Below are 18923 nucleotides of genomic sequence, written 5' to 3'. Positions count from 1 at the left end.
ATCCCAAACCAGTTTGTGGAAATAAGTAATAAAAAATTAAATCAGAAATAAATTAGAGAAACAAAAAGAAACATAGAATCAACAAAACAAAGGGTTGATTCTTTGAAAAAATTAACAAAACTGGTCTGTAGCAAATATGACTAAGAAAGGAATACACCCAAATAAATAAAATTATAGAAGAAAATGGAAACATCACAACAGAAACAAGCAAGAACCAGAACATTATAAGAGAATATTTTGCAAACTTTCAATTTGCAAACAAATTGAAGAATCTGGAAGAAATGGAAGAATTCCTAAACAATATTGAAATACCCAAACTAAACCAAGACGATGGGCTGAGGATATGGCCTAGTGGCAAAAGTGCTTGTCTCGTATACATGAAACCCCGGGTTCAATTCCCCAGCACCACATATACAGAAAACAGCCAGAAGTGGCACTGTGGCTCAAGTAGCAGAGTGCTAGACTTGAGCAAAAAGAAGCCAGGGACAGTGCTCAGGCCCTGAGTTCAAGGCCCAGAACTGGCCAAAAAAATAAAAAATAAACCAAGAAAATCCAAACAAATTAAATAGACTCATAATAAGTAATGAAATTGAAATGACAATAAAAGACCTCCCATCCAAGAAAAGCCCAGGCTGAATACTATAAGGCCCTTAAAGGAGCACTCACGCCAATAGTCCTCAAATGGTTTTCAATGAAATAGAAAGGGAAGGGTCACTATGGAGCCGACATAACACTCATCCCAACACCAGATAAGGACTCAACAAAGAAAGTAAACTTTAGACCCCTCTCTTGGATGAACACGGATGCAAAACCTCTCAGTAAAATTCTCGGCAACCAATCTGAACAAGTAACACCCCCCCCAAAAAAAAAAATCATACGCTATTATCAAGTGGGATTCATTCCAAAGATTCAACACTGGTTCAATATATACAAGTCAATTAATATAATTCAACACATCAACAAGAGCAAGACAAGAACTACATAATCATCTCAATAGATGCAGAAAAGCCTTTGACAAGATCCAGCACCCCTTTATGATAAAAGCTCTGGAGAAGCTAGGAATCCATGTAACTTTCCGCCATATAATAAAGATTGTATATGACAAACACACAGCCAGCATTATACTTAATAGTGAAAAGTTTCAAAATATTTCCTCTAAAATCAGGAATGAGACAAGAATGTTCACTCTCTTCACTATTCTTCAATATAGTACTGGAATTCCCAGCAAAGGCAATAAGGCAAGAGTAAAACAGAAAGGAGATCCAAATAGGGAAAGAAAAGTAAAACAATCCCTCTTTGCAGATGATACAATCCTGTTTAAAGAACCCTACTGATTCCTCTCTCAAGTTACTTAAGCTGATCTGATTCTTTAGCAAAGCAGCAGGATATAAAATTAACTCACAAAAAACAGGAACTTTTCTATATACCAACACTAAGAAGAGCGAGACTGATATCAGGAAAGCAACTTCATTTGCCTCAAAAAAAAAAAGCAAAATATCTAGGAATGGGGAAAGACCTCTATTATGAACGCTTTACAAATGTGTAAAAAGAAATTGAAGCAGACTTAAGAAAATGGGAAAACCTCCCATACTTCTGGATTGGGAGTGGGAAAATTTAAGCAAAATAGGACAATGATCAGAAGAGTATAAGGAATAAAGAGTTTTTCATGCTATAGGTCTTTTACACTGACAGATATGATCCAGAAGATTAGAAAGAATTAGTGATACTGTATGTCTTCTATACTCTTTAAAGAAGAAAGTATTTGCTATTATCTATAAGTTTTAAGAGTCATTATCACTTCAGAGTTAAGAATTTATTACACTTGTTTTAATTTATATTCATAAACAGAATTGTGCATAAAGAGAAAATGATAAATATATTATTGGATATACTACTGAAATACCCTTTTTAAGTAAAAGATCTGATGGGTTGAAAATAATTATCATATACATGTTTTTGAAAGAAAAAAAGTATCACAATATCAGAGAGGGGAGATATGGTTGGGGTGGGCATTAGCCAGATGAGCTGAAATGGGCTGATAATTGGTTAAGTCAATGTTTGCTTCAACTATCTTTTGGGGTGCCTTCCTGTGATACAAAAAAAAAAAAACTGGCAAAGGCCACACTGATGAGTTTCTCATATCCACAGTTGGGAAGTTGTTTAGATTATCCCAAACAGTTGTATTTGGAAGAATTGAAAATGGGTGTAATCTGAGTCATGGGCCATTAGTTTATACCTGTAATCTTGGTACTTAGAAACTTGAGATCTGAGGTTCAAGGCCAGCCTGGACAGTAAAGTCTATGAGACTCCTATCATCAACCATCTACCCAAATGCCCAAAGTAGAGCTATGATTTCTTCTCTGAGAAACTAATATGGCTAGTAGCACTCAGATAATATGAGTCATGTAATCCTTTGATCCTTTTATTCTTAACAGCTATCTAGTTAACTTGTTAGCTCATATCTGTGGTTTGCCAGCTATGGTGGTAGATGCCTGACATCCCAGCACTACAGAGGCTCAGCAGAAGGACTGAGAGTTCCAAGCCAGCCTAGCAAAACAGTAAGACATTATCTCAAAAACAAAATAAACATCTATGGATTTTTTTTTCGGCTACGACATTTTTATTTTTTAGTGTCTATGTTTGATATTTTGTTTAAATGTTTTTGTTTATTGTGCCTGTATATTTATTGAAAGCTGGCCCACATTTTTTTTAAGAATTAGGAAGCTTTTCTAAAATCCTTTTTTTTTTTAATGGTCAGTTACAGGGCTTGAATTCAGGAGCTTGAGGTTTCGTGCTCCAGGCTTGCACTCTACCACTTTGAGCCAAAGCTCCACTTTCAGTTTTCTGGTGATTAATTGAAGATAAGAAACTCACAGACTTACCTGCCTGAGCTGGCTTTGAACTGGGATCCTCAGATCTCAGCTTCCTAAGTAGCTAGGATTACAAGTGAGCCATCAGAGTAAATCATTTCTTAAAGAAAAATTATTCTTTCAATAAGACCAGTGACACATGGTTGTTAACTGATCTTTCCTCCAGAATTTTTTGTTGTTGTTGTTTCTTTGTTGGGGCTTTTGTTAATGCAAGCTAATAAATGGTATGTGGTGAGAGGCAACCTTCCAAGGGACTTCTAGTGTTCTTACATATTACCGTTAGACAGCCCATAATTTCAAGGCTCTGATTCTTTCTTACCTGGGTTATTTTTCAGTGTTATACTTGGAATAAGCACACTTCAATGACGAGTTACCAAATTCCCTACACAAAGAGTAGGCTTGCTTTCATTTACAACAAGGCAGTTTCCTTGAGCAAAGTGTTCTTTAGCTACACAGAAACACAATAACACTGGAGGACCCACACTGCCCACATGGGACGCAGACATAGGGAACTGATGCCAACGGGATGTTCCTTTTGCTTGCTATCCTATAGGTAACAAAATCTCTGATCCAACAAAACACAGCTGACCATTCAAAGTCTGAAAATAAAGCTCAAAAATAGTCAAAAATAGCTCAGAGGAATCTATACAGATGTTATTATGACAATGACAGAAATAACTGCTTTTCTAAAAAAATAATTATTTAAAACAACAGAATAACCTCCAAGAATCCATGAAAGAAACATTAAACTTTTGGCATTTTAAGGATGAAAATTTTGTTTTCTTATCTACATGTGTAAAAGTAAAAAGATCAAATTGTTTTTAAATAAAGGGATCTACCTATGGTGATTTTATTATTTTATTTGGTTATTTTATTTCACGAGAGCTAGCTGCCTGGGCGAGGTGATAGGGACAGAAAAAGGTTACTGGGACTAATGCCTGAACAAAGCAAGATGGGGCATTCTGCCCTTCTTGTGACCATTCAATCACTCCGACTCAGGGCACTGAGTACATGCGCTCTACTTGAACTACTTAAGAGGCAAGTCACGTGACTTGCCTCTTCCCTGCTCGTGGAGGGACCCTTTACACCCTTATGAGCTACATATATGCATGTGTGGTGGTGGGAACCTCACTAAAAGGGGAGGGAACCAAACATGGCATCACTGTCCTCCCCTCGCCTTGGTACTAAGGTTTCAACTCAAGGTATTATCTTTGCCAGGCAAGTGTTTGCCCATTTGAGCCATATCCTCAGTCCTCACATCACCATTTTTTTTTTAGCACAAGGTATTGACAATAAATTTTAGAATCTAGACATCATTTTATGCATAAGTAGAATGAAGACAAATATGTTGATTACTTAATGAAGAGTCTAACAGGTGCAGGAAAAGAAGTCATTAAAAAAATGTATAATGTAGCCCGGCACTGGTGGCTCATGTCTGTAACCCTAGCTACTTGGATGGCTGAGAATGGGACGATCTCATTTCAAGGCCAGTCAGGGCAGAAAAGTTCATGAGATCCCTTCTCAACTCAGTTCTCAGTTTGGTACACTGTTATCTGCCTCTCATTCTAGCTTCATGGGAGACTGAGATCAAGAGGACTTCGTTCCAGGCCAGCGTGGGCAGAGATCTCCACCTCAATGGAGAAATCTAGGCATGGGCACATCCTGTTATCCAAGGAAGCTTAAAATGGGGTGAAACTTAGTATATGGGTGAAGGAATCAAGACCTTATCTCAAAAATAACGAGTGCCAAAAAGGGCTACAGGTGTGGCTCAACCATAGAGCATTTATTTGCCTAACAAGCATGAGGCCCTGAGTTCAAACCCCAGTTCTGTTCTCCTGCTTCTATCTATCTATCTACCTATCATATATATAACTAGATTATTTTGTAATCACTAAGAATATTTTAGAAATTATCCTATGATAATACAATACAAAATAACACCCTTCCTGTTATTGCACTGACTAGAAAAACAAAAATAACTAGAAATATATATGTATATTTCACAATATGCTAGAGTATTTTGTAAGCAAATATTCCTCTATAATAATAATGTATAATAAATGTAATTATAGAAATAAATTTCATAGTTTTGTCCTACTGTTTATAAATATGAAATATCTCTACAATAAAAAGATATTTGAGAATAAAATGTTTCCTGCATTAAACCAATGAGTTGATCAAGTTTAAGATTTTTTCTTTCCCTTTTAGGCACTGGTAGCTCAAACTGGTAATCCTAGTTACTTAGGAAAATGAGACTTAGAGGATCATGGTTCAAAGCCAGCCCAAGCAGGAAAGTCTATGAAACTCTAGTTTCAATTAATTAGCAAAATGCTGGGCAGACTGTGTGGAAGAGTGGCAGAATGCCAGCCAAGAAGCAAGTCAAGGAAATGGGAGGCTCAAGTTTTAAAATCCAGTGACACAAAAATAATAATAATAATCTGTGTAACTACGTATTTGTGAACAAACAGGTGGAACATGTGGAGGCCACTTCAAATACTGGAAGCCAATTTGGGGCTAGGATCTACAGGACTGATCTCTACTCTTCCCAGTGAGGAGTATTTCTCTACTCTCTCACTGCCTGAGATTTTTAAAAGACTATCTACTTACTAACTCAGTAACTAAATGGTAAAACAAGTTCAATGAAACTCCCAGACATAATTTCAAATAATCATGGAAAGCACAGAATAACGGTGCCACCTCAATGTACAATAAAATAAAGGCTAGATATTTAACACAATGATTTTTTTTTAAAATTGTGGGCATATGTGAAAGTGAGTATATGTGGGTATGTGCATGCACACGTGCGCTACTCTTGGAGCTTGAACTCACAGCCCAGGCGCTATCTCTGAGGTTTTATGCTCAAAGCTAGTGCTCTATCACCTAAGCCACAGCTTCTTGGTAGCTAATTGGAGATATTTCCTGCCTGGGCTGGCTTTGAACTAGAATCCTCAGATCTCAGCCTCTTGAGTAGCTATAATTACAAGCATAAGCCACTAGTGCCTGGCAACACAGTAATTTTTTTAAGGGACCAATGGAAGCCACAAAAAATATTTTATTCCAAGTTTAATACTATGAATGAAAATGAGTTAATAAAAAGAACTCACCACAAGGGTTGATTGTAGAGCTAAGTGAAGCAGCTCCAGTGGAAAGGCCGCCCTTAGAAATTGCTGAAGCCACAGAAGGGGTGGAAGAGGAAGTTGGTGTAGTAGAGGAGGCTGTTGAGGATGGCAACCGTTCTCCAGACTCCATATCTGAGGGGAAAATGGCAATGCTCAGAATGAAACAGAATTGTTTAAAGGAATTAGATATATTTAAATGTATTTCTTACTTATATAAACTATGAGTATGTGTCTCTATATATATGAAATATACATCTTTGAGAAAAATAACATGAACAAAAATACATCTATGGCTTAAAAATGGTATGTTCCTGCCCAAGGGCATGTTGAGGCTGACTTTTCAATTTTTCTTTTAAAGTCAAATATTGCTTTCACACTTTGTTTACTACTATTCTCTGGCAAATGACTGAAAAATACCCATCCACCTGAAAGTTATCGCAATGATTTGTAAATCTGAATAATCCATAAACAATAATTGGCCTATCACAGTCACAGAACAGGCTTTTTTAAAGCACTTGTTTACCAAAGGGATAACAAAAGTAGTAGGTAACAAATTTAGGAGAAATAAGATTATTTGCATAATCTAAAATTTCTCCTCCAGAATGCTTAATAAATACAAATGGGGAAAGAGTACCATTAGAGAGTACACCCTGCATCATTTATAATTAAATGTAACACCATCAAGTATTTCTGATATCTGGAGAAGAGAATGTCATCTCTGTGGTATTCTTTGCAATAAAACATAACCTCAGTTGAAGCATGTTATACACAAACTGGAAGACAACTCACAAAGTAACTGACTACTGTTCACCAACAATGTGATACTTATTTTTTAAAAAAACAACACTAAGGTCTGAGAACCAAAAGAGAGAGACTGAATAAATACCATTAAAAAGATGGCACAAAATCTTAGGTTGGACTGCAGGACAGAAAGAAAGATATTAGAGGCTGAGCAAGTGAAGCTCATTTATGGTCTGTAGTATAGCTAATATCATTATTCATACACTAATCTCCCAATATCAGTAAGTCTGATAATTGTACTATACCCATACACATGATCAAAATTAGGAAAAGCTAGGTAACAATATATAATTTTGAAGCTGGGTGCTGATGGCTTATGCCTGTGATCCTAACTACCCAGGAGGTTGAGATCTGAGAATCGTGCTTGAAGCCAGCCAGGGGAGAAAAGACCCTGTGAGACTCTTATCTCCAATTAACCAATCAAAATCTGAAAGTGGGACTGGGGCTTAAAATGGTAGAGCTCTAGCCTTGAATAAAAGAGCACAGAGACAGAGCCCAGGCCCTGAGTTCAAGCCCCATAACCAACAACTCTCTCTCTCTCTCACTCTCTCTCTCTGTGTATGCATATATATACTTTTTGTATAGTATATAATATGCTTATATAACATAATGATATATTTGCCATATGTTACTATATGGCAAATTAAAGAAATATAGACTCACAAAACAGCAAAGCAAATATCTAACTATATATAGATCTAGATCTTTCTCTTTATCTCTCTATAGATTGACTGATCAATCTATCTAGAATTGCATTGGGGCTAAAGAATATAAAACTAAACTTTGAAGGAATGAAGACACAGATTACTTTTTGTCAATGACATATTTAATAATAGTGGTTATTTGAGCATTAAAAATGGGAGTTTTCAGCCAGGTGTTGGTACTACTCAGGAAGCTGAGATTTGAGGATCACAGTGTAAAGTCAGCCACGCAGGAAAGTCTATGAGCCACTTGCCTACAATTAACCATGAAAAAGCTCAAAATGGAGCTGTGGCTCAAGTGGAGGAGCTCTAGCCGAAAGCAAAAAAAGCTTAGGAACAGTGATCAGGCCCAGAGTTCAAAATTAAGGACTGGTGTGACGTGCACACGCACCTCCACACACGCACACATACACACATACACACACACACACACACACACACACACACACACACACACCAAGAGCTTTTTTGTGATCTTGTGAATATTACATGACTCCTCTCAACTTTCAATTTTCTCATGAGTAACAGGAAAATATAGCTGGAAAAATTAAATAATGCATATAAAATATTCAGTAATGGTAACTTTTTAGTGTGTACACAACTGCCTATCCAATTATCAATGAGAGTAGGTGGCACTAAAAGAATCCTTAAAGTATTTTTACATTATTCATGTTAAAGTCAGTCTAAGTATTTATATATAGGTCATGCAGATGTTTGTTGTAGCCTTCTCTCATTTGGCAGTGGAATCTGTTTTGTGAATTTAAAATAGGCTTCTATGTACTCAGTCAACAGGACAGCTAGCTGTGCTTCTTTTCATGGCTGTTGTATCTATGGAGTAGCCTAAAACAGTTTCTTTTCTGCAAGAAACTCACTTTTCCTTCACTTCAAAGGAAACAAATTAAAAATTAAAATAAATTAAAATAAATAACTGATGACTGTGTATTAATATAAATGTTTCCAAATAAGCTATAATGCAGATAAAAATGCTTTTATTGACAAAGCAGTTACCAAATGAGTTATCATTCACTATTCAAACATAGTATGTAATTGTCAATAAATTAGTTTTTCATATAATCTAAGAAAAAATATACTAATTGACATAGGATTCCAAATTATCATCAGAAAACCTATGTCCCAAAACTGAAATATCACAAAAATCAAAATGAATATACTATAATAACATGATTTCCCCATTCATAACACATTCTGATAGAATATAAAAGATGTATAGATACTTCTTCAATTTAAAGCTATTCATGAGATTATAATTTCTAAAGTAAGTTTAAGAATTCATTGAAAGCTAACAGGTTAAATCAGGTGAAGTTGTATATGTCTATATAGTTCCAGCTCCTTAGGAGGTGGATGCTTGAGCCCAGAGGCTCAGGGCCAGGCTGTGCCTTCAGTGCAATCACTCATAATTGATCTCACTTATGAAAGGAAGGAAGGGAAGGAGGGAGAAAAAGAGAAGGAAGGAGAGCAGAAGGAAGGAAAGATAAGGAAGAGAGAAAAGGAAGGAGGGAGGGGCAGGGAAGCAAACCAGTTTGAGCAAAAAAACACAACTGAAAGTTAAGATATAAAAAATGTGTTATGAACAATGTGAGAAGATGTGTAGAAGACTGTAAACAAATGATTATAGATGTTTCCTATTATTTAATTCAGTGGTTCTAAAACAAAGTTAATCCTATAAACATCTATCTCCCAGTAATGAGTACTTGGAGATATTTTTTCACAACTGTTTTTTGTGCTGAAAACACTGAGAAAGCAGAGACCAAGGATATTATTAAATATCTTACAATGTACAAGATATTGCCCTCCCATAGAATGATGAAAATGGCAGGCCACAATTTTGCCCCTCATGATGATTTTACATGCTGCATAAAATTTCACTGAACAATTGTTAAAGATAATACTATTCAAACATCAATACTGTATAGCAAATATTACTTTTTGTGTAATCACAGAGTTTATGAATTCTGACAGCTGGTAGGTATAGATCTGAACAGGTACAAATAAGGAAGGATAAGATATGTTGGCAAAGACATATAAACATGATTAGCTCCTTATGTTTCAGCTGCATTAACTTTTTAGTATTTAGTATTAAATATATCTGAAGGAGGTTCAGGATGTAACTCAATGGTAGAGCACTGTACTCATATATGTGAAGCTCTGGGTTTATTAATCAGCCATCGTGGCCTACACTTGTAGTCTCAGTTATTTGGAAGGAATTGCATAAGCCCAAGAGTTTCAGACCACACTAGGCAGTAGAGGGAAACCCTCATTTCTTATGAAAAAATTGTTCCAATGAAGAGTTTTCTTTTTTTTTTTTTTAAGTTTTAAAATTGAAAGTTTATTCTTTTTTTTTCTTCAAATTTTTATTATCGGGCTGGGGATATGGCCTAGTGGCAAGAGAGCTTGCCTCGTATACATGAGGCCCTGGGTTCGATTCCCCAGCATCACATATACAGAAAACAGCCAGAAGTGGCGCTGTGGCTCAAGTGGCAGAGTGTTAGCCTTGAGCAAAAGGAAGCCAGGGACAGTGCTCAGGCCCTGAGTCCAAGGCCCAGGACTGGCCAAAAAAAACAGAAAAAAACAAAACAAAATCAAATTTTTATTATCAAACTGATGTACAGAGAGGTTACAGTCTCATACGTTAGGCATTGGATACATTTCTTGTACTGTTTGTTACCTCATCCCTCATTCCCCCCATCCCTCCTCCCCTTTCCCCCTATGAGGTGTTCAGTTCACTTACACCAAACAGTTTTGCAAGTATTGCTTTTGTAGTTGTCTTTTTTTACCCTGAGTCTCTCGATTTTGGTATTCCCTTTCAATTTCCTAGTTCTAATACCAGTATAGAGACGGTTTCCAATATACTCAGATAAGATTACAGAGATAGTGTAGATACAACCACAGGAAGGTGATACAAGAACATCATCAATAGTAGAAGCTACAGATACACATGGGACATTAAAAGTAGTTACAAGTGTGATATAACAATCGTTTCCATAACATGGAGTTCATTTCACTTAGCATCATCTTATGTGATCATAAGGGTATAGCTATTGGGCTCTTGTGAACCTCTGCTGTTAATGAAGAGTTTTCTTAAAGAATTATTTTATTCGTGCTAACAACACTCAAAGTACTCTGTGAGAATTCATAAAAGCACAGAAGCAGATTCCATGAAGCCTTTTGTACAGATCATACACATTAAAATCCATTGCATACAGTTTTTATAATATAATGTAATCTAAAGTGAAATATAGTCACTGGAAGGAGTTCCAAGGGGTAGTCACAATATTGCTTTTTTTTTGCTTAATAGAACCCCTAACAATAGTTGAATCAATTTACTATTTTTTAAAAATTATGAGAAAGACTTTTACATAACAATTTCTTTAGGTAACTTTCTAGGCAACCAAACATTTGAACCAAAATACTTCAAGATATTAAGTAGCAAAACAAAACAAAAAATTAAAAAACAAACACAACAAGCAAGTAACAGCCAAAATGTTTCTGTTAAAGCACTCTGGAAAATAGAAGGTGAGACACAAACATCTATTAGACAGCAGATAAAATTATTCCCTGAATATGTTTATAAATGAATTACTCTACTTAAAACATTTTGTAAGTACTCACATTTTCAGAATATCATTTCAGGAAATTAAGTATATTTAAGTATAAAATATGAACACATAAAATGGATTATTTCTCTTTTTACTGGACACATTATAACAACTGAAGGCAGTCAATTACTTACATTTTTCCAATACAAGCTACTGACAATCACCAAGAGCTGTGTGGCCTGCCATCTGGAACTATCAGGTACTTAAACTGATTTTGCTGAAAAGCACTGACTCCTTATTCAGGCCTACAAACTGTAAAAGCAGGAGAAAAGCTTAGCATCCCTGCTCCATTTTGTATGTGTCTTTGCTCTAGGTCATTCTCTCTCTCTCTCTCTCTCTGTCTCTCTCTCTGTCTCTGTCTCTCTCTGTCTCTGTTTCTCTCTTTGTCTCTCTCTGTCTCTCTGTCTCTATCTCTGTCTCTCTCTCTGTCTCTCTCTCTGTCTCTCTCTCTGTCTCTCTGTCTCTCTCTCTCTCTCTCTCTCTCTCTCTCTCTCTCTCTCTCTCTCTCTCTCTCTCCCTCTCCCTCTGTCTGTGCTCACTCTGCAATCAATCACCTAGGGATCTGGGCAAGACAGGACTTAACCAACATTATGTTTACAAGAAGGGATTGAGGACACTGCAGTAATGAAAGAACATGTAAGCCTCCTCAGGACAGCAATAACAATGTCTCCAGAACCTGCCCTAAACAAGGACTGAAGTAATGAGCAGTAGGCCACACATCAACCAGGACTGTTAAATAAGTATGCATACCTCTCTCCCACTGCTCCCAGTTTTTATCTATTTAAACCTACAACTCATGTCTGTACCCCAAAGATAGCTGAGCATGTGGAGTGCGCTCCCACAGCATGCCCCTGTGCTGTAGTAAACATCCTTTCTCTGTTCTTCACCATTTATCAACTCTTCACTTGGCAAACAGGGGTAAGTGAGTAAACCTGACATTTGGAAGCCCAACAATTCTCAATCTCCCCTAAATACTAGTTTACTTACATTAAAAAAAAAATGATGGGATTGAATTAAAGTCGCTATCAAGTCCCAATCTGAGTGCTAACAAACAACCCTCAAAACAACACATAAAATTCACATTGATTGAAACACTTAACAGCGTTATCCTTTTCTCTGTATTATTTTGGTTTTGTCTCTTGTTTTATTGGCCTTTATTCTATCTCTAAATGTACACCCTCTCTCCAAATTATAGATTTCCAGAAAAGCTTTAAAATTTTTTCTCTTGAAATTTCCAGGAATTCTAGTGATGAGAAAATAATCCAAGAGAAAGCACTGGCATTCATATTGTTCAGTAAATAATCTATTCCAGGCATATCTTTTTCTAGGGAAAGGATTAAGTTTTCCTTCAAAATGAGAAACAGGTACACAGAATATTAAGGGAAGATTTGAGCAAGATTTAACAGACACGTGTCATAATCCATTAGTATATTCTATGAATTTTAATATTGACTAAAAAATTTCTGACAAGGATACAAAGGTCAGAAATATAATAAGAAAGATGATATAGTGTATGAGGCTCTAAAGAATAAGCAAAATATTTAGAGCTTTGTATAATTAAAAATAAATATAAATTTAATTGTACTATTTAAGATAATTCTGGAAAACAAAAGATATATAACAGACTGAACAAAGAAAGCAGAGTATCAAATAAAAACCATGTTCCTGTATGTGAAATACATGCATACACTCAGAAGCATACATGTCTAATAAACTCATAGACAGAATATACTATTAGTTTATAGTATATTTTACATATTTATTTTATATTATGCTGAATATAAAATACCATATGTATATATGTATGTGTATGTATATATGTATGTGTATGTATATATGTATGTATATGTATATATGTATGTGTATGTATATATGTATGTGTAGTGTGTGTGTGTGTGTGTGTGTGTGTGTGTGTGTGTGTGTGTGTGTGTGTGTGTGTATGGGGAGTACCAGTCTTGGAGCTTGAATTTAGGGCCTGAGCTTCAGTTAAGCCAGCCACAACTCTATTTCCAGCTTTTTTTTTTTTTTTTGGTAGTTAATTGGCGATGAGAGTCTCACAGACTTTCTTGCCTGGGCCAGTTTTGGATCACAATCCTCAGATCTTAGCTTTCTGAGTAGCTAACATTATAGGTGTGAACCACTGGTACCTGACTCCCTTATTTTCTACATTAAAATTCCATGTTACATTTTGTTTGGAAAAAAGAGTCCGACTGCTTTTATAAAAAGTTTGCAAACTATTCAAATCATGTATATAGTAGAAATCTGTCTCACTTAAGTTCTTAATAACACGGCCATCTGTCTAATCCCATTTACTAGGACATCAAAATCTGAGTCCTCACCTTCAAGAAGAGTCACTTTCACTGTTCTCTAGTTTTAAGTTATATTTTTAAGCCACTGTCCATCTTATCTTCTTTTTTTAAAAATTTATTTGTTTATTAATTGAACACAAATTTTTTGACAAGGTGTTATGCAAAAAGGGTACAGTTACATAGTAGGGCAGTGTGTACATTTCTTATGATATCTTACGTCCTGTTTTTCTATCTCTTCTCTAGGTCAGGTAGACATATATACAATATACAATGTATCACGAATATATACAGTAGCCACGTGGCCACACCCAAGAAAGTTCGCCTAGGGCTTTAAATGTAATGTCGATATTAGACCATATGTCGACAGTAGTCTTATATGAACGTACATACCTAGCTTTTGAGCTATTGTATTCCCCTGAGAGGTCAATTTTTGACCTTTATATGTTGAGTAATAGTTTGGTTTTAGTTACATACTGTTGGGTCGCTGCCCCAATCCTGTGGGGAATACTATTTGACAAGCAGTTTTTGGTTTCCCAGACTTTGTCCATCTTATCTTCAAATTAAATCTTATTCCCTATGGAGGATGTCTTCCTAATTCTGCATTCCAAATATTGAGATCCTGACAGATCCAGTGAATCACATACTGGGGGGGATTGTAAGTGGTGCATCTTATTATTTCTCTCTTTCTCCCTTTTCAATCTCCCCATGGATGCTCACATTTCTCTTTTCGGACTTCTATCTTCATTTTTATTAAACAAGCAAAGAAAAAAATGAATAGTAGAATGAGGTAACTGGAGAATAGACTACTTACCTTACTGATATTATCTGTGGGGAGTAAAGGATGAATTTAAAACTCTATAGTAAAATGATTTCCCCCTGACAAACACTAAAAGCCAGCAGAATTGTAACCATCCTGCAACAGTTAAAAAGTTATGTTCAAACTTATTAGAATGGAGGAAGAAGCTTTTTAATTTCCTCAAATATATAAGTAATCATATTTCAAAATATAAATCAAACACCAGTGCTTTCCTACTTAAATCTTCAGTAACACTGCAGTTATATTTAAGACAAAAAAAATAGGAAAATCACGGACAGGGTCCACAAAGTCCCTCCATTTATTTCTTTAGCAGAAATGGAGGTGTGGCTCAATTGGTAGAACAACAGCCTTGGGTGAAAAGCCAAGTGAGAGCTGGAGGCAATGAGTTCAAGTGCCTGTGTCTGAAATAAAAGCCAGTACCAGTGGTAAATGCCTGTAATCCTAGCTTCTCAGGAGTCTGAGAACTGAGTATCATAGTTCAAAGCCAGCATGAGCAGAAAACTCCCTATGAGACTTTCATGTTCAATTAACCATTCAGAAACTGAAAGTGGCACTGTGGCTCAAGGTGGTAGAGCACTAGCCTTGAGCAAAAGGGCTCAGGGACAGCTCACAGGCCTTGAGTTTAAGCCCTATGACCATCAAACAAAACAAAAAAAGAATAAAAAACTAAAGTAATAAAATAATATGGGTGAATGTGTATCTTAAGTGATAAAAATTCCTGCCTAGTAAGAACAAGGCCTGAGTTTGAGTCCTTCTACCTACGAAAAACAAAGGGTTATGCTAGAGTAGTACACATAGCAAGGGAATTTTCCAGAACTCATAGAATTTTGCCAATATGTGTATAACTAACCAAAATCTAACCATAATACAAATCAAAATCCTGTAAAATTATTGTTGCTAGAGACTATTATTATATTATATACACTATAATATCACAACTATATTATTATCAAACTAAGTTTCTTCATTGATTTCTTACCTGACTGGTCATCTAAGTGTTCCTTTTTACCCCACTAACTAATCTTCTGGTAATGTCATTGTGATAGCACATACTTACTTTCCCATACTAACAACAGACTTAAGCCCAAGCTCCTTAGGCTAACCTTAAAAGATCTCTCACTGCTCAAAGTTTGCTGTTCCACTTTACCTGGGAGTCATGCACTCTCATACTTTAGACTCACTAAGACATGCAGAGATGCCCCAGGCCACTCAAAATTTTCCATGTTAACCATCATCATATTACCTGGCTCATTCACTTACACACACCTCAAATATTTGTGTTATTTCCTATGCTATTCCTCTCCTTTCATTATTTTCCACACCTATTCCATAAGCACATATCAAATTTTCTTTGTTTTTTAAACCTCAGGCCCAAATGATAACGTATTAACATATATGCAGGTACTCAACTTAACAGTCACTGTTCCCAAATCTTTAACACTGCAGTTACTGACAATTTCAAGAGGTCAAAGCTCCAAAAACTACCTTTCAATCCTTCCTTCCTTTCAACATTCTTTCATTCTGACTGCAATTATGAACTTGCATAAATTTTCCCAACAATAAGCATATAGGAGAAGTCATGCTTGTAGTTACCTTATGTTTCCCAAGGCCTATGGGGGAGCACTTACTCTAGTTCATTAAGTATTTGTTGAAAAAATGAAAATGTACATTATTTATGTGACTTAATACATCTTATTGAGAAAGTAAAACTATGACAAGCAACTAGCAATACTGTAACTATTAATTAGTAAAATCTTTATATAGAGCTAGTATGTTTTCAAATATTTCAAAATGAACACAGATTGAAACCTTCAAGAAAATAACTGAACTTTTCTTATGTGTGTGTGATGGACCTGGGGCTTGAACTCAGGGTTTGGGTGTTGTCCCTTAGCTTTTTTGTTGCTCAGGCTGGTGCTCTACCACTTGAGCCACAGTTTCACTTCCAGCTTTTTAGTGGTTAATTGGAGATAACAATCTCACAAACTCTCAATCCCTGGCTGGCTTCTAACCATGATCCTCAGATCTCAGCCTCCTAGGTAGCTAGGATTACAGGTGTGAGCCATTGGCATCCAACTGAATTTCATTTTTTAATGACAAAGTTCATACCAACACATTCAATTCAGATTCAAACCTAGAGAATTTTTATTATAGCTTACCAATTTTTATAGATGTGGATGTTAGTTTTAAGCTACAAAAAAATCTCATATTTGGTCACCTATATACAGTAATTTCATTTATTGATACTTTTAGTGCTCAATAAAGCATCATTCGTGGTTTATGTCATCCTATACAACCAACACCTCAGTGTTGATAATAGTAATACTAACACAAATACAGTTCTTTGGATTCTCAGAATATATTCCATAAGAGATATATAATCCAACACCAACATTTAGAAGTTATTTAAGTAGTTCTTCTCTGTGTAGTTATCAAGGATAATACTCTACCACTGAAGCCACAGCTCTACTTCTTACTTTGGGGTAATTAATTAGAGATACAAGTCTCATGAATTTCCCTGCCTAAACAGGCTTCAAAATGCAATAGTCACATCTCAGTCCCCTAAGTAGACAGAATTTCAGGTATGAACACCCAAATTTATTCCATTTTGTTTAAGGACAGCATTCAACTGGACAAGAAACAACTTTTTTGCATGTGCCAGTCTCAGGGCTTGAACTCAGGACCAGGTGCCATTCTTGAAATTTTGTGTTCAAGACTCATGTTCTACCACGTGAGGCACAGATCTGCTTTCTGTTTTTTGGGGGGTGATTAATTGGAGATAACAGTCTCAAGGACCTTTCTGCCTGGGCTTGATCTGAATAGTGATCTTCAGATCTCAACCTCCAAGTTGCTAAGATTACAGGTAAGTTGCTAAGATTACAGGTATGATGAGCCACCGGCACCTGGCTAATAAACAATTTTGATAAACCAAAATTCAATATCTCAAAAGCAACATATAAATTTGGACCGTCCAATACTGTCCAGTAATCATATGCATCAAGTTAAATTTAAACTAAAATTGAACAATTTTAGTTTAGTTTACTGAACTTTAAGAGCTCAGCGATGATCACATCATTTATCCAGAAAGTTCTATTGTAAAGCACTGATCTAAATGATAATATTATTCACTTAGACATAGAAATGTTCTTACTTAGTGAGGAAGCCTCTTTACAAATGGAGTAACTAGACTGTTAAAATTGATTAAACCTGCTTTGGCAGCTTTAGGTTGACACAAGAAGTTACCTAAATCAGAAGCTAGCTATGAAGAAAGAAACTGTGACTTTGCTGTATGTTTCTTCATGAGTGTATTTTGGTCCAAAAATACTGAGAATTTATTTAAATAAACTGGAGATTATCTTGTACTTTTAAAAATATTCCCTCCACATAATCACTAAGAAGTTAGCCTCAAATCTTTACTCACTTCTCATGAAATCTTTACTCACTTCTCAAAAATTTCCTATTAGAAAGCATTATTTTTCTCTTTTTGTTGTCACATTGTAAGTCTTATTGTTATCTACACTAATCGATATATACCTGCTGTACAACCTCCTCAGCATATTTAAAGAGAAAGAATTTAATAGTGAGACAAGGTGCTGATGGCATTCTCTACAGAGACAGTGTTCAAGAGTTAGAAGAAGCTAAAGCTAACTACCTCACATATGTAACTGTAACCCCTCTGTACATCACCTTGACAATAAATTTTTTGTTTTTGTTTTTGTTTTTTTTTTACCAGTCCTGGGCCTTGGACTCAGGGCCTGGGCACTGTCCCTGGCTTCTTCCTGCTCAAGGCTAGCACTCTACCACTTGAGTCACAGCACCACTTCTGGCCATTTTCTGTATATGTGGTGCTGGGGAATCGAACCCAGGGCTTCAAGTATACGAGGCAAGTGCTCTTGCCACTAGGCCATATCCCCAATCCGACAATAAATTTTTTAAAAGAAGCTAAAGCAGTAGTTCTATACTAGAACTCACATCAGAATTTGATAAGAATGTATTGTTCAGTGGGCAACGCAAAGATAATTAAGATATGGAGAAACACTGGCTATCTAATCCAGTACTAACTACCAACCCTTGCCTTTTCTCATTATTAGTCTCTAGTCTCAGGGCAATATGCTAAAAATAGTTGCTCATAATCAATTAGCGGTCATGAAATCCACACAGTATAATCCTAAAGATTTAAAGATGAATACACTATATAGTGAATAAAGCTATAGTATAAGAATTATATAGTGAACAATCAAAACAATTATAACTCCAACTGTAATGCATATTTTAATAAGGAAGTACAGCAGAATTTTATAATCTTCAATCATATTAGCTGCTATATTTTGATATATTACTATATACACATGCTTTCTACTACTTATACACATATACTAGTACATATGTACAAGTATATTTACATATACATATATACATATTACTATTACTATACTTTCAAAATACAATTGTTTGTATACATTACATGGATGTGAGAGCAACTGTACAAAGCTCAGAATGCCAATACAGTTCATAAGTATATCTTAAGTATATCCTTAAAATTACAGTCTATGACAAAAACAAAACAAAAAAGCAGGATATTAAATTAGCTGAGTACCTGGATGCCCTCTAAATGCTAGTTGTTCCCTGTATATGCTCAGTTAATTAAGGATACATGAGTTATTCTACTCAGTTACTTTAAATGATATACAT

At 35.6% G+C, this 18923-nt stretch overlaps 1 protein-coding gene across 19 annotated transcripts in view; it reads right to left on the bottom strand.

Annotated features, from left to right (window-relative positions):
• The window catches only part of Baz2b (bromodomain adjacent to zinc finger domain 2B), a 300548-nt gene that overhangs the window by 116643 nt on the left and 164982 nt on the right, over positions 1–18923 (bottom strand). For 18 of the 19 annotated variants that reach the window (XM_048345362.1, XM_048345361.1, XM_048345358.1 and 15 more), the window contains one exon: positions 5975–6121. The exons of the other annotated variant lie outside the window; for it this stretch is intronic. In XM_048345362.1, coding sequence (XP_048201319.1) covers positions 5975–6119 — 145 coding nt within the window. In that variant the 5' untranslated portion in view covers positions 6120–6121. The remainder of the gene's footprint in view (positions 1–5974; positions 6122–18923) is intronic. 19 annotated transcript variants of the gene reach the window in all.

The sequence above is a fragment of the Perognathus longimembris genome, chromosome 4 (assembly GCF_023159225.1).
Source record: "Perognathus longimembris pacificus isolate PPM17 chromosome 4, ASM2315922v1, whole genome shotgun sequence".
Lineage (NCBI taxonomy): Eukaryota > Metazoa > Chordata > Mammalia > Rodentia > Heteromyidae > Perognathus > Perognathus longimembris.
The sequence above is the reverse complement of the archived record's forward strand: the minus strand, read 5'-3'. Positions and strand labels throughout refer to the sequence as shown.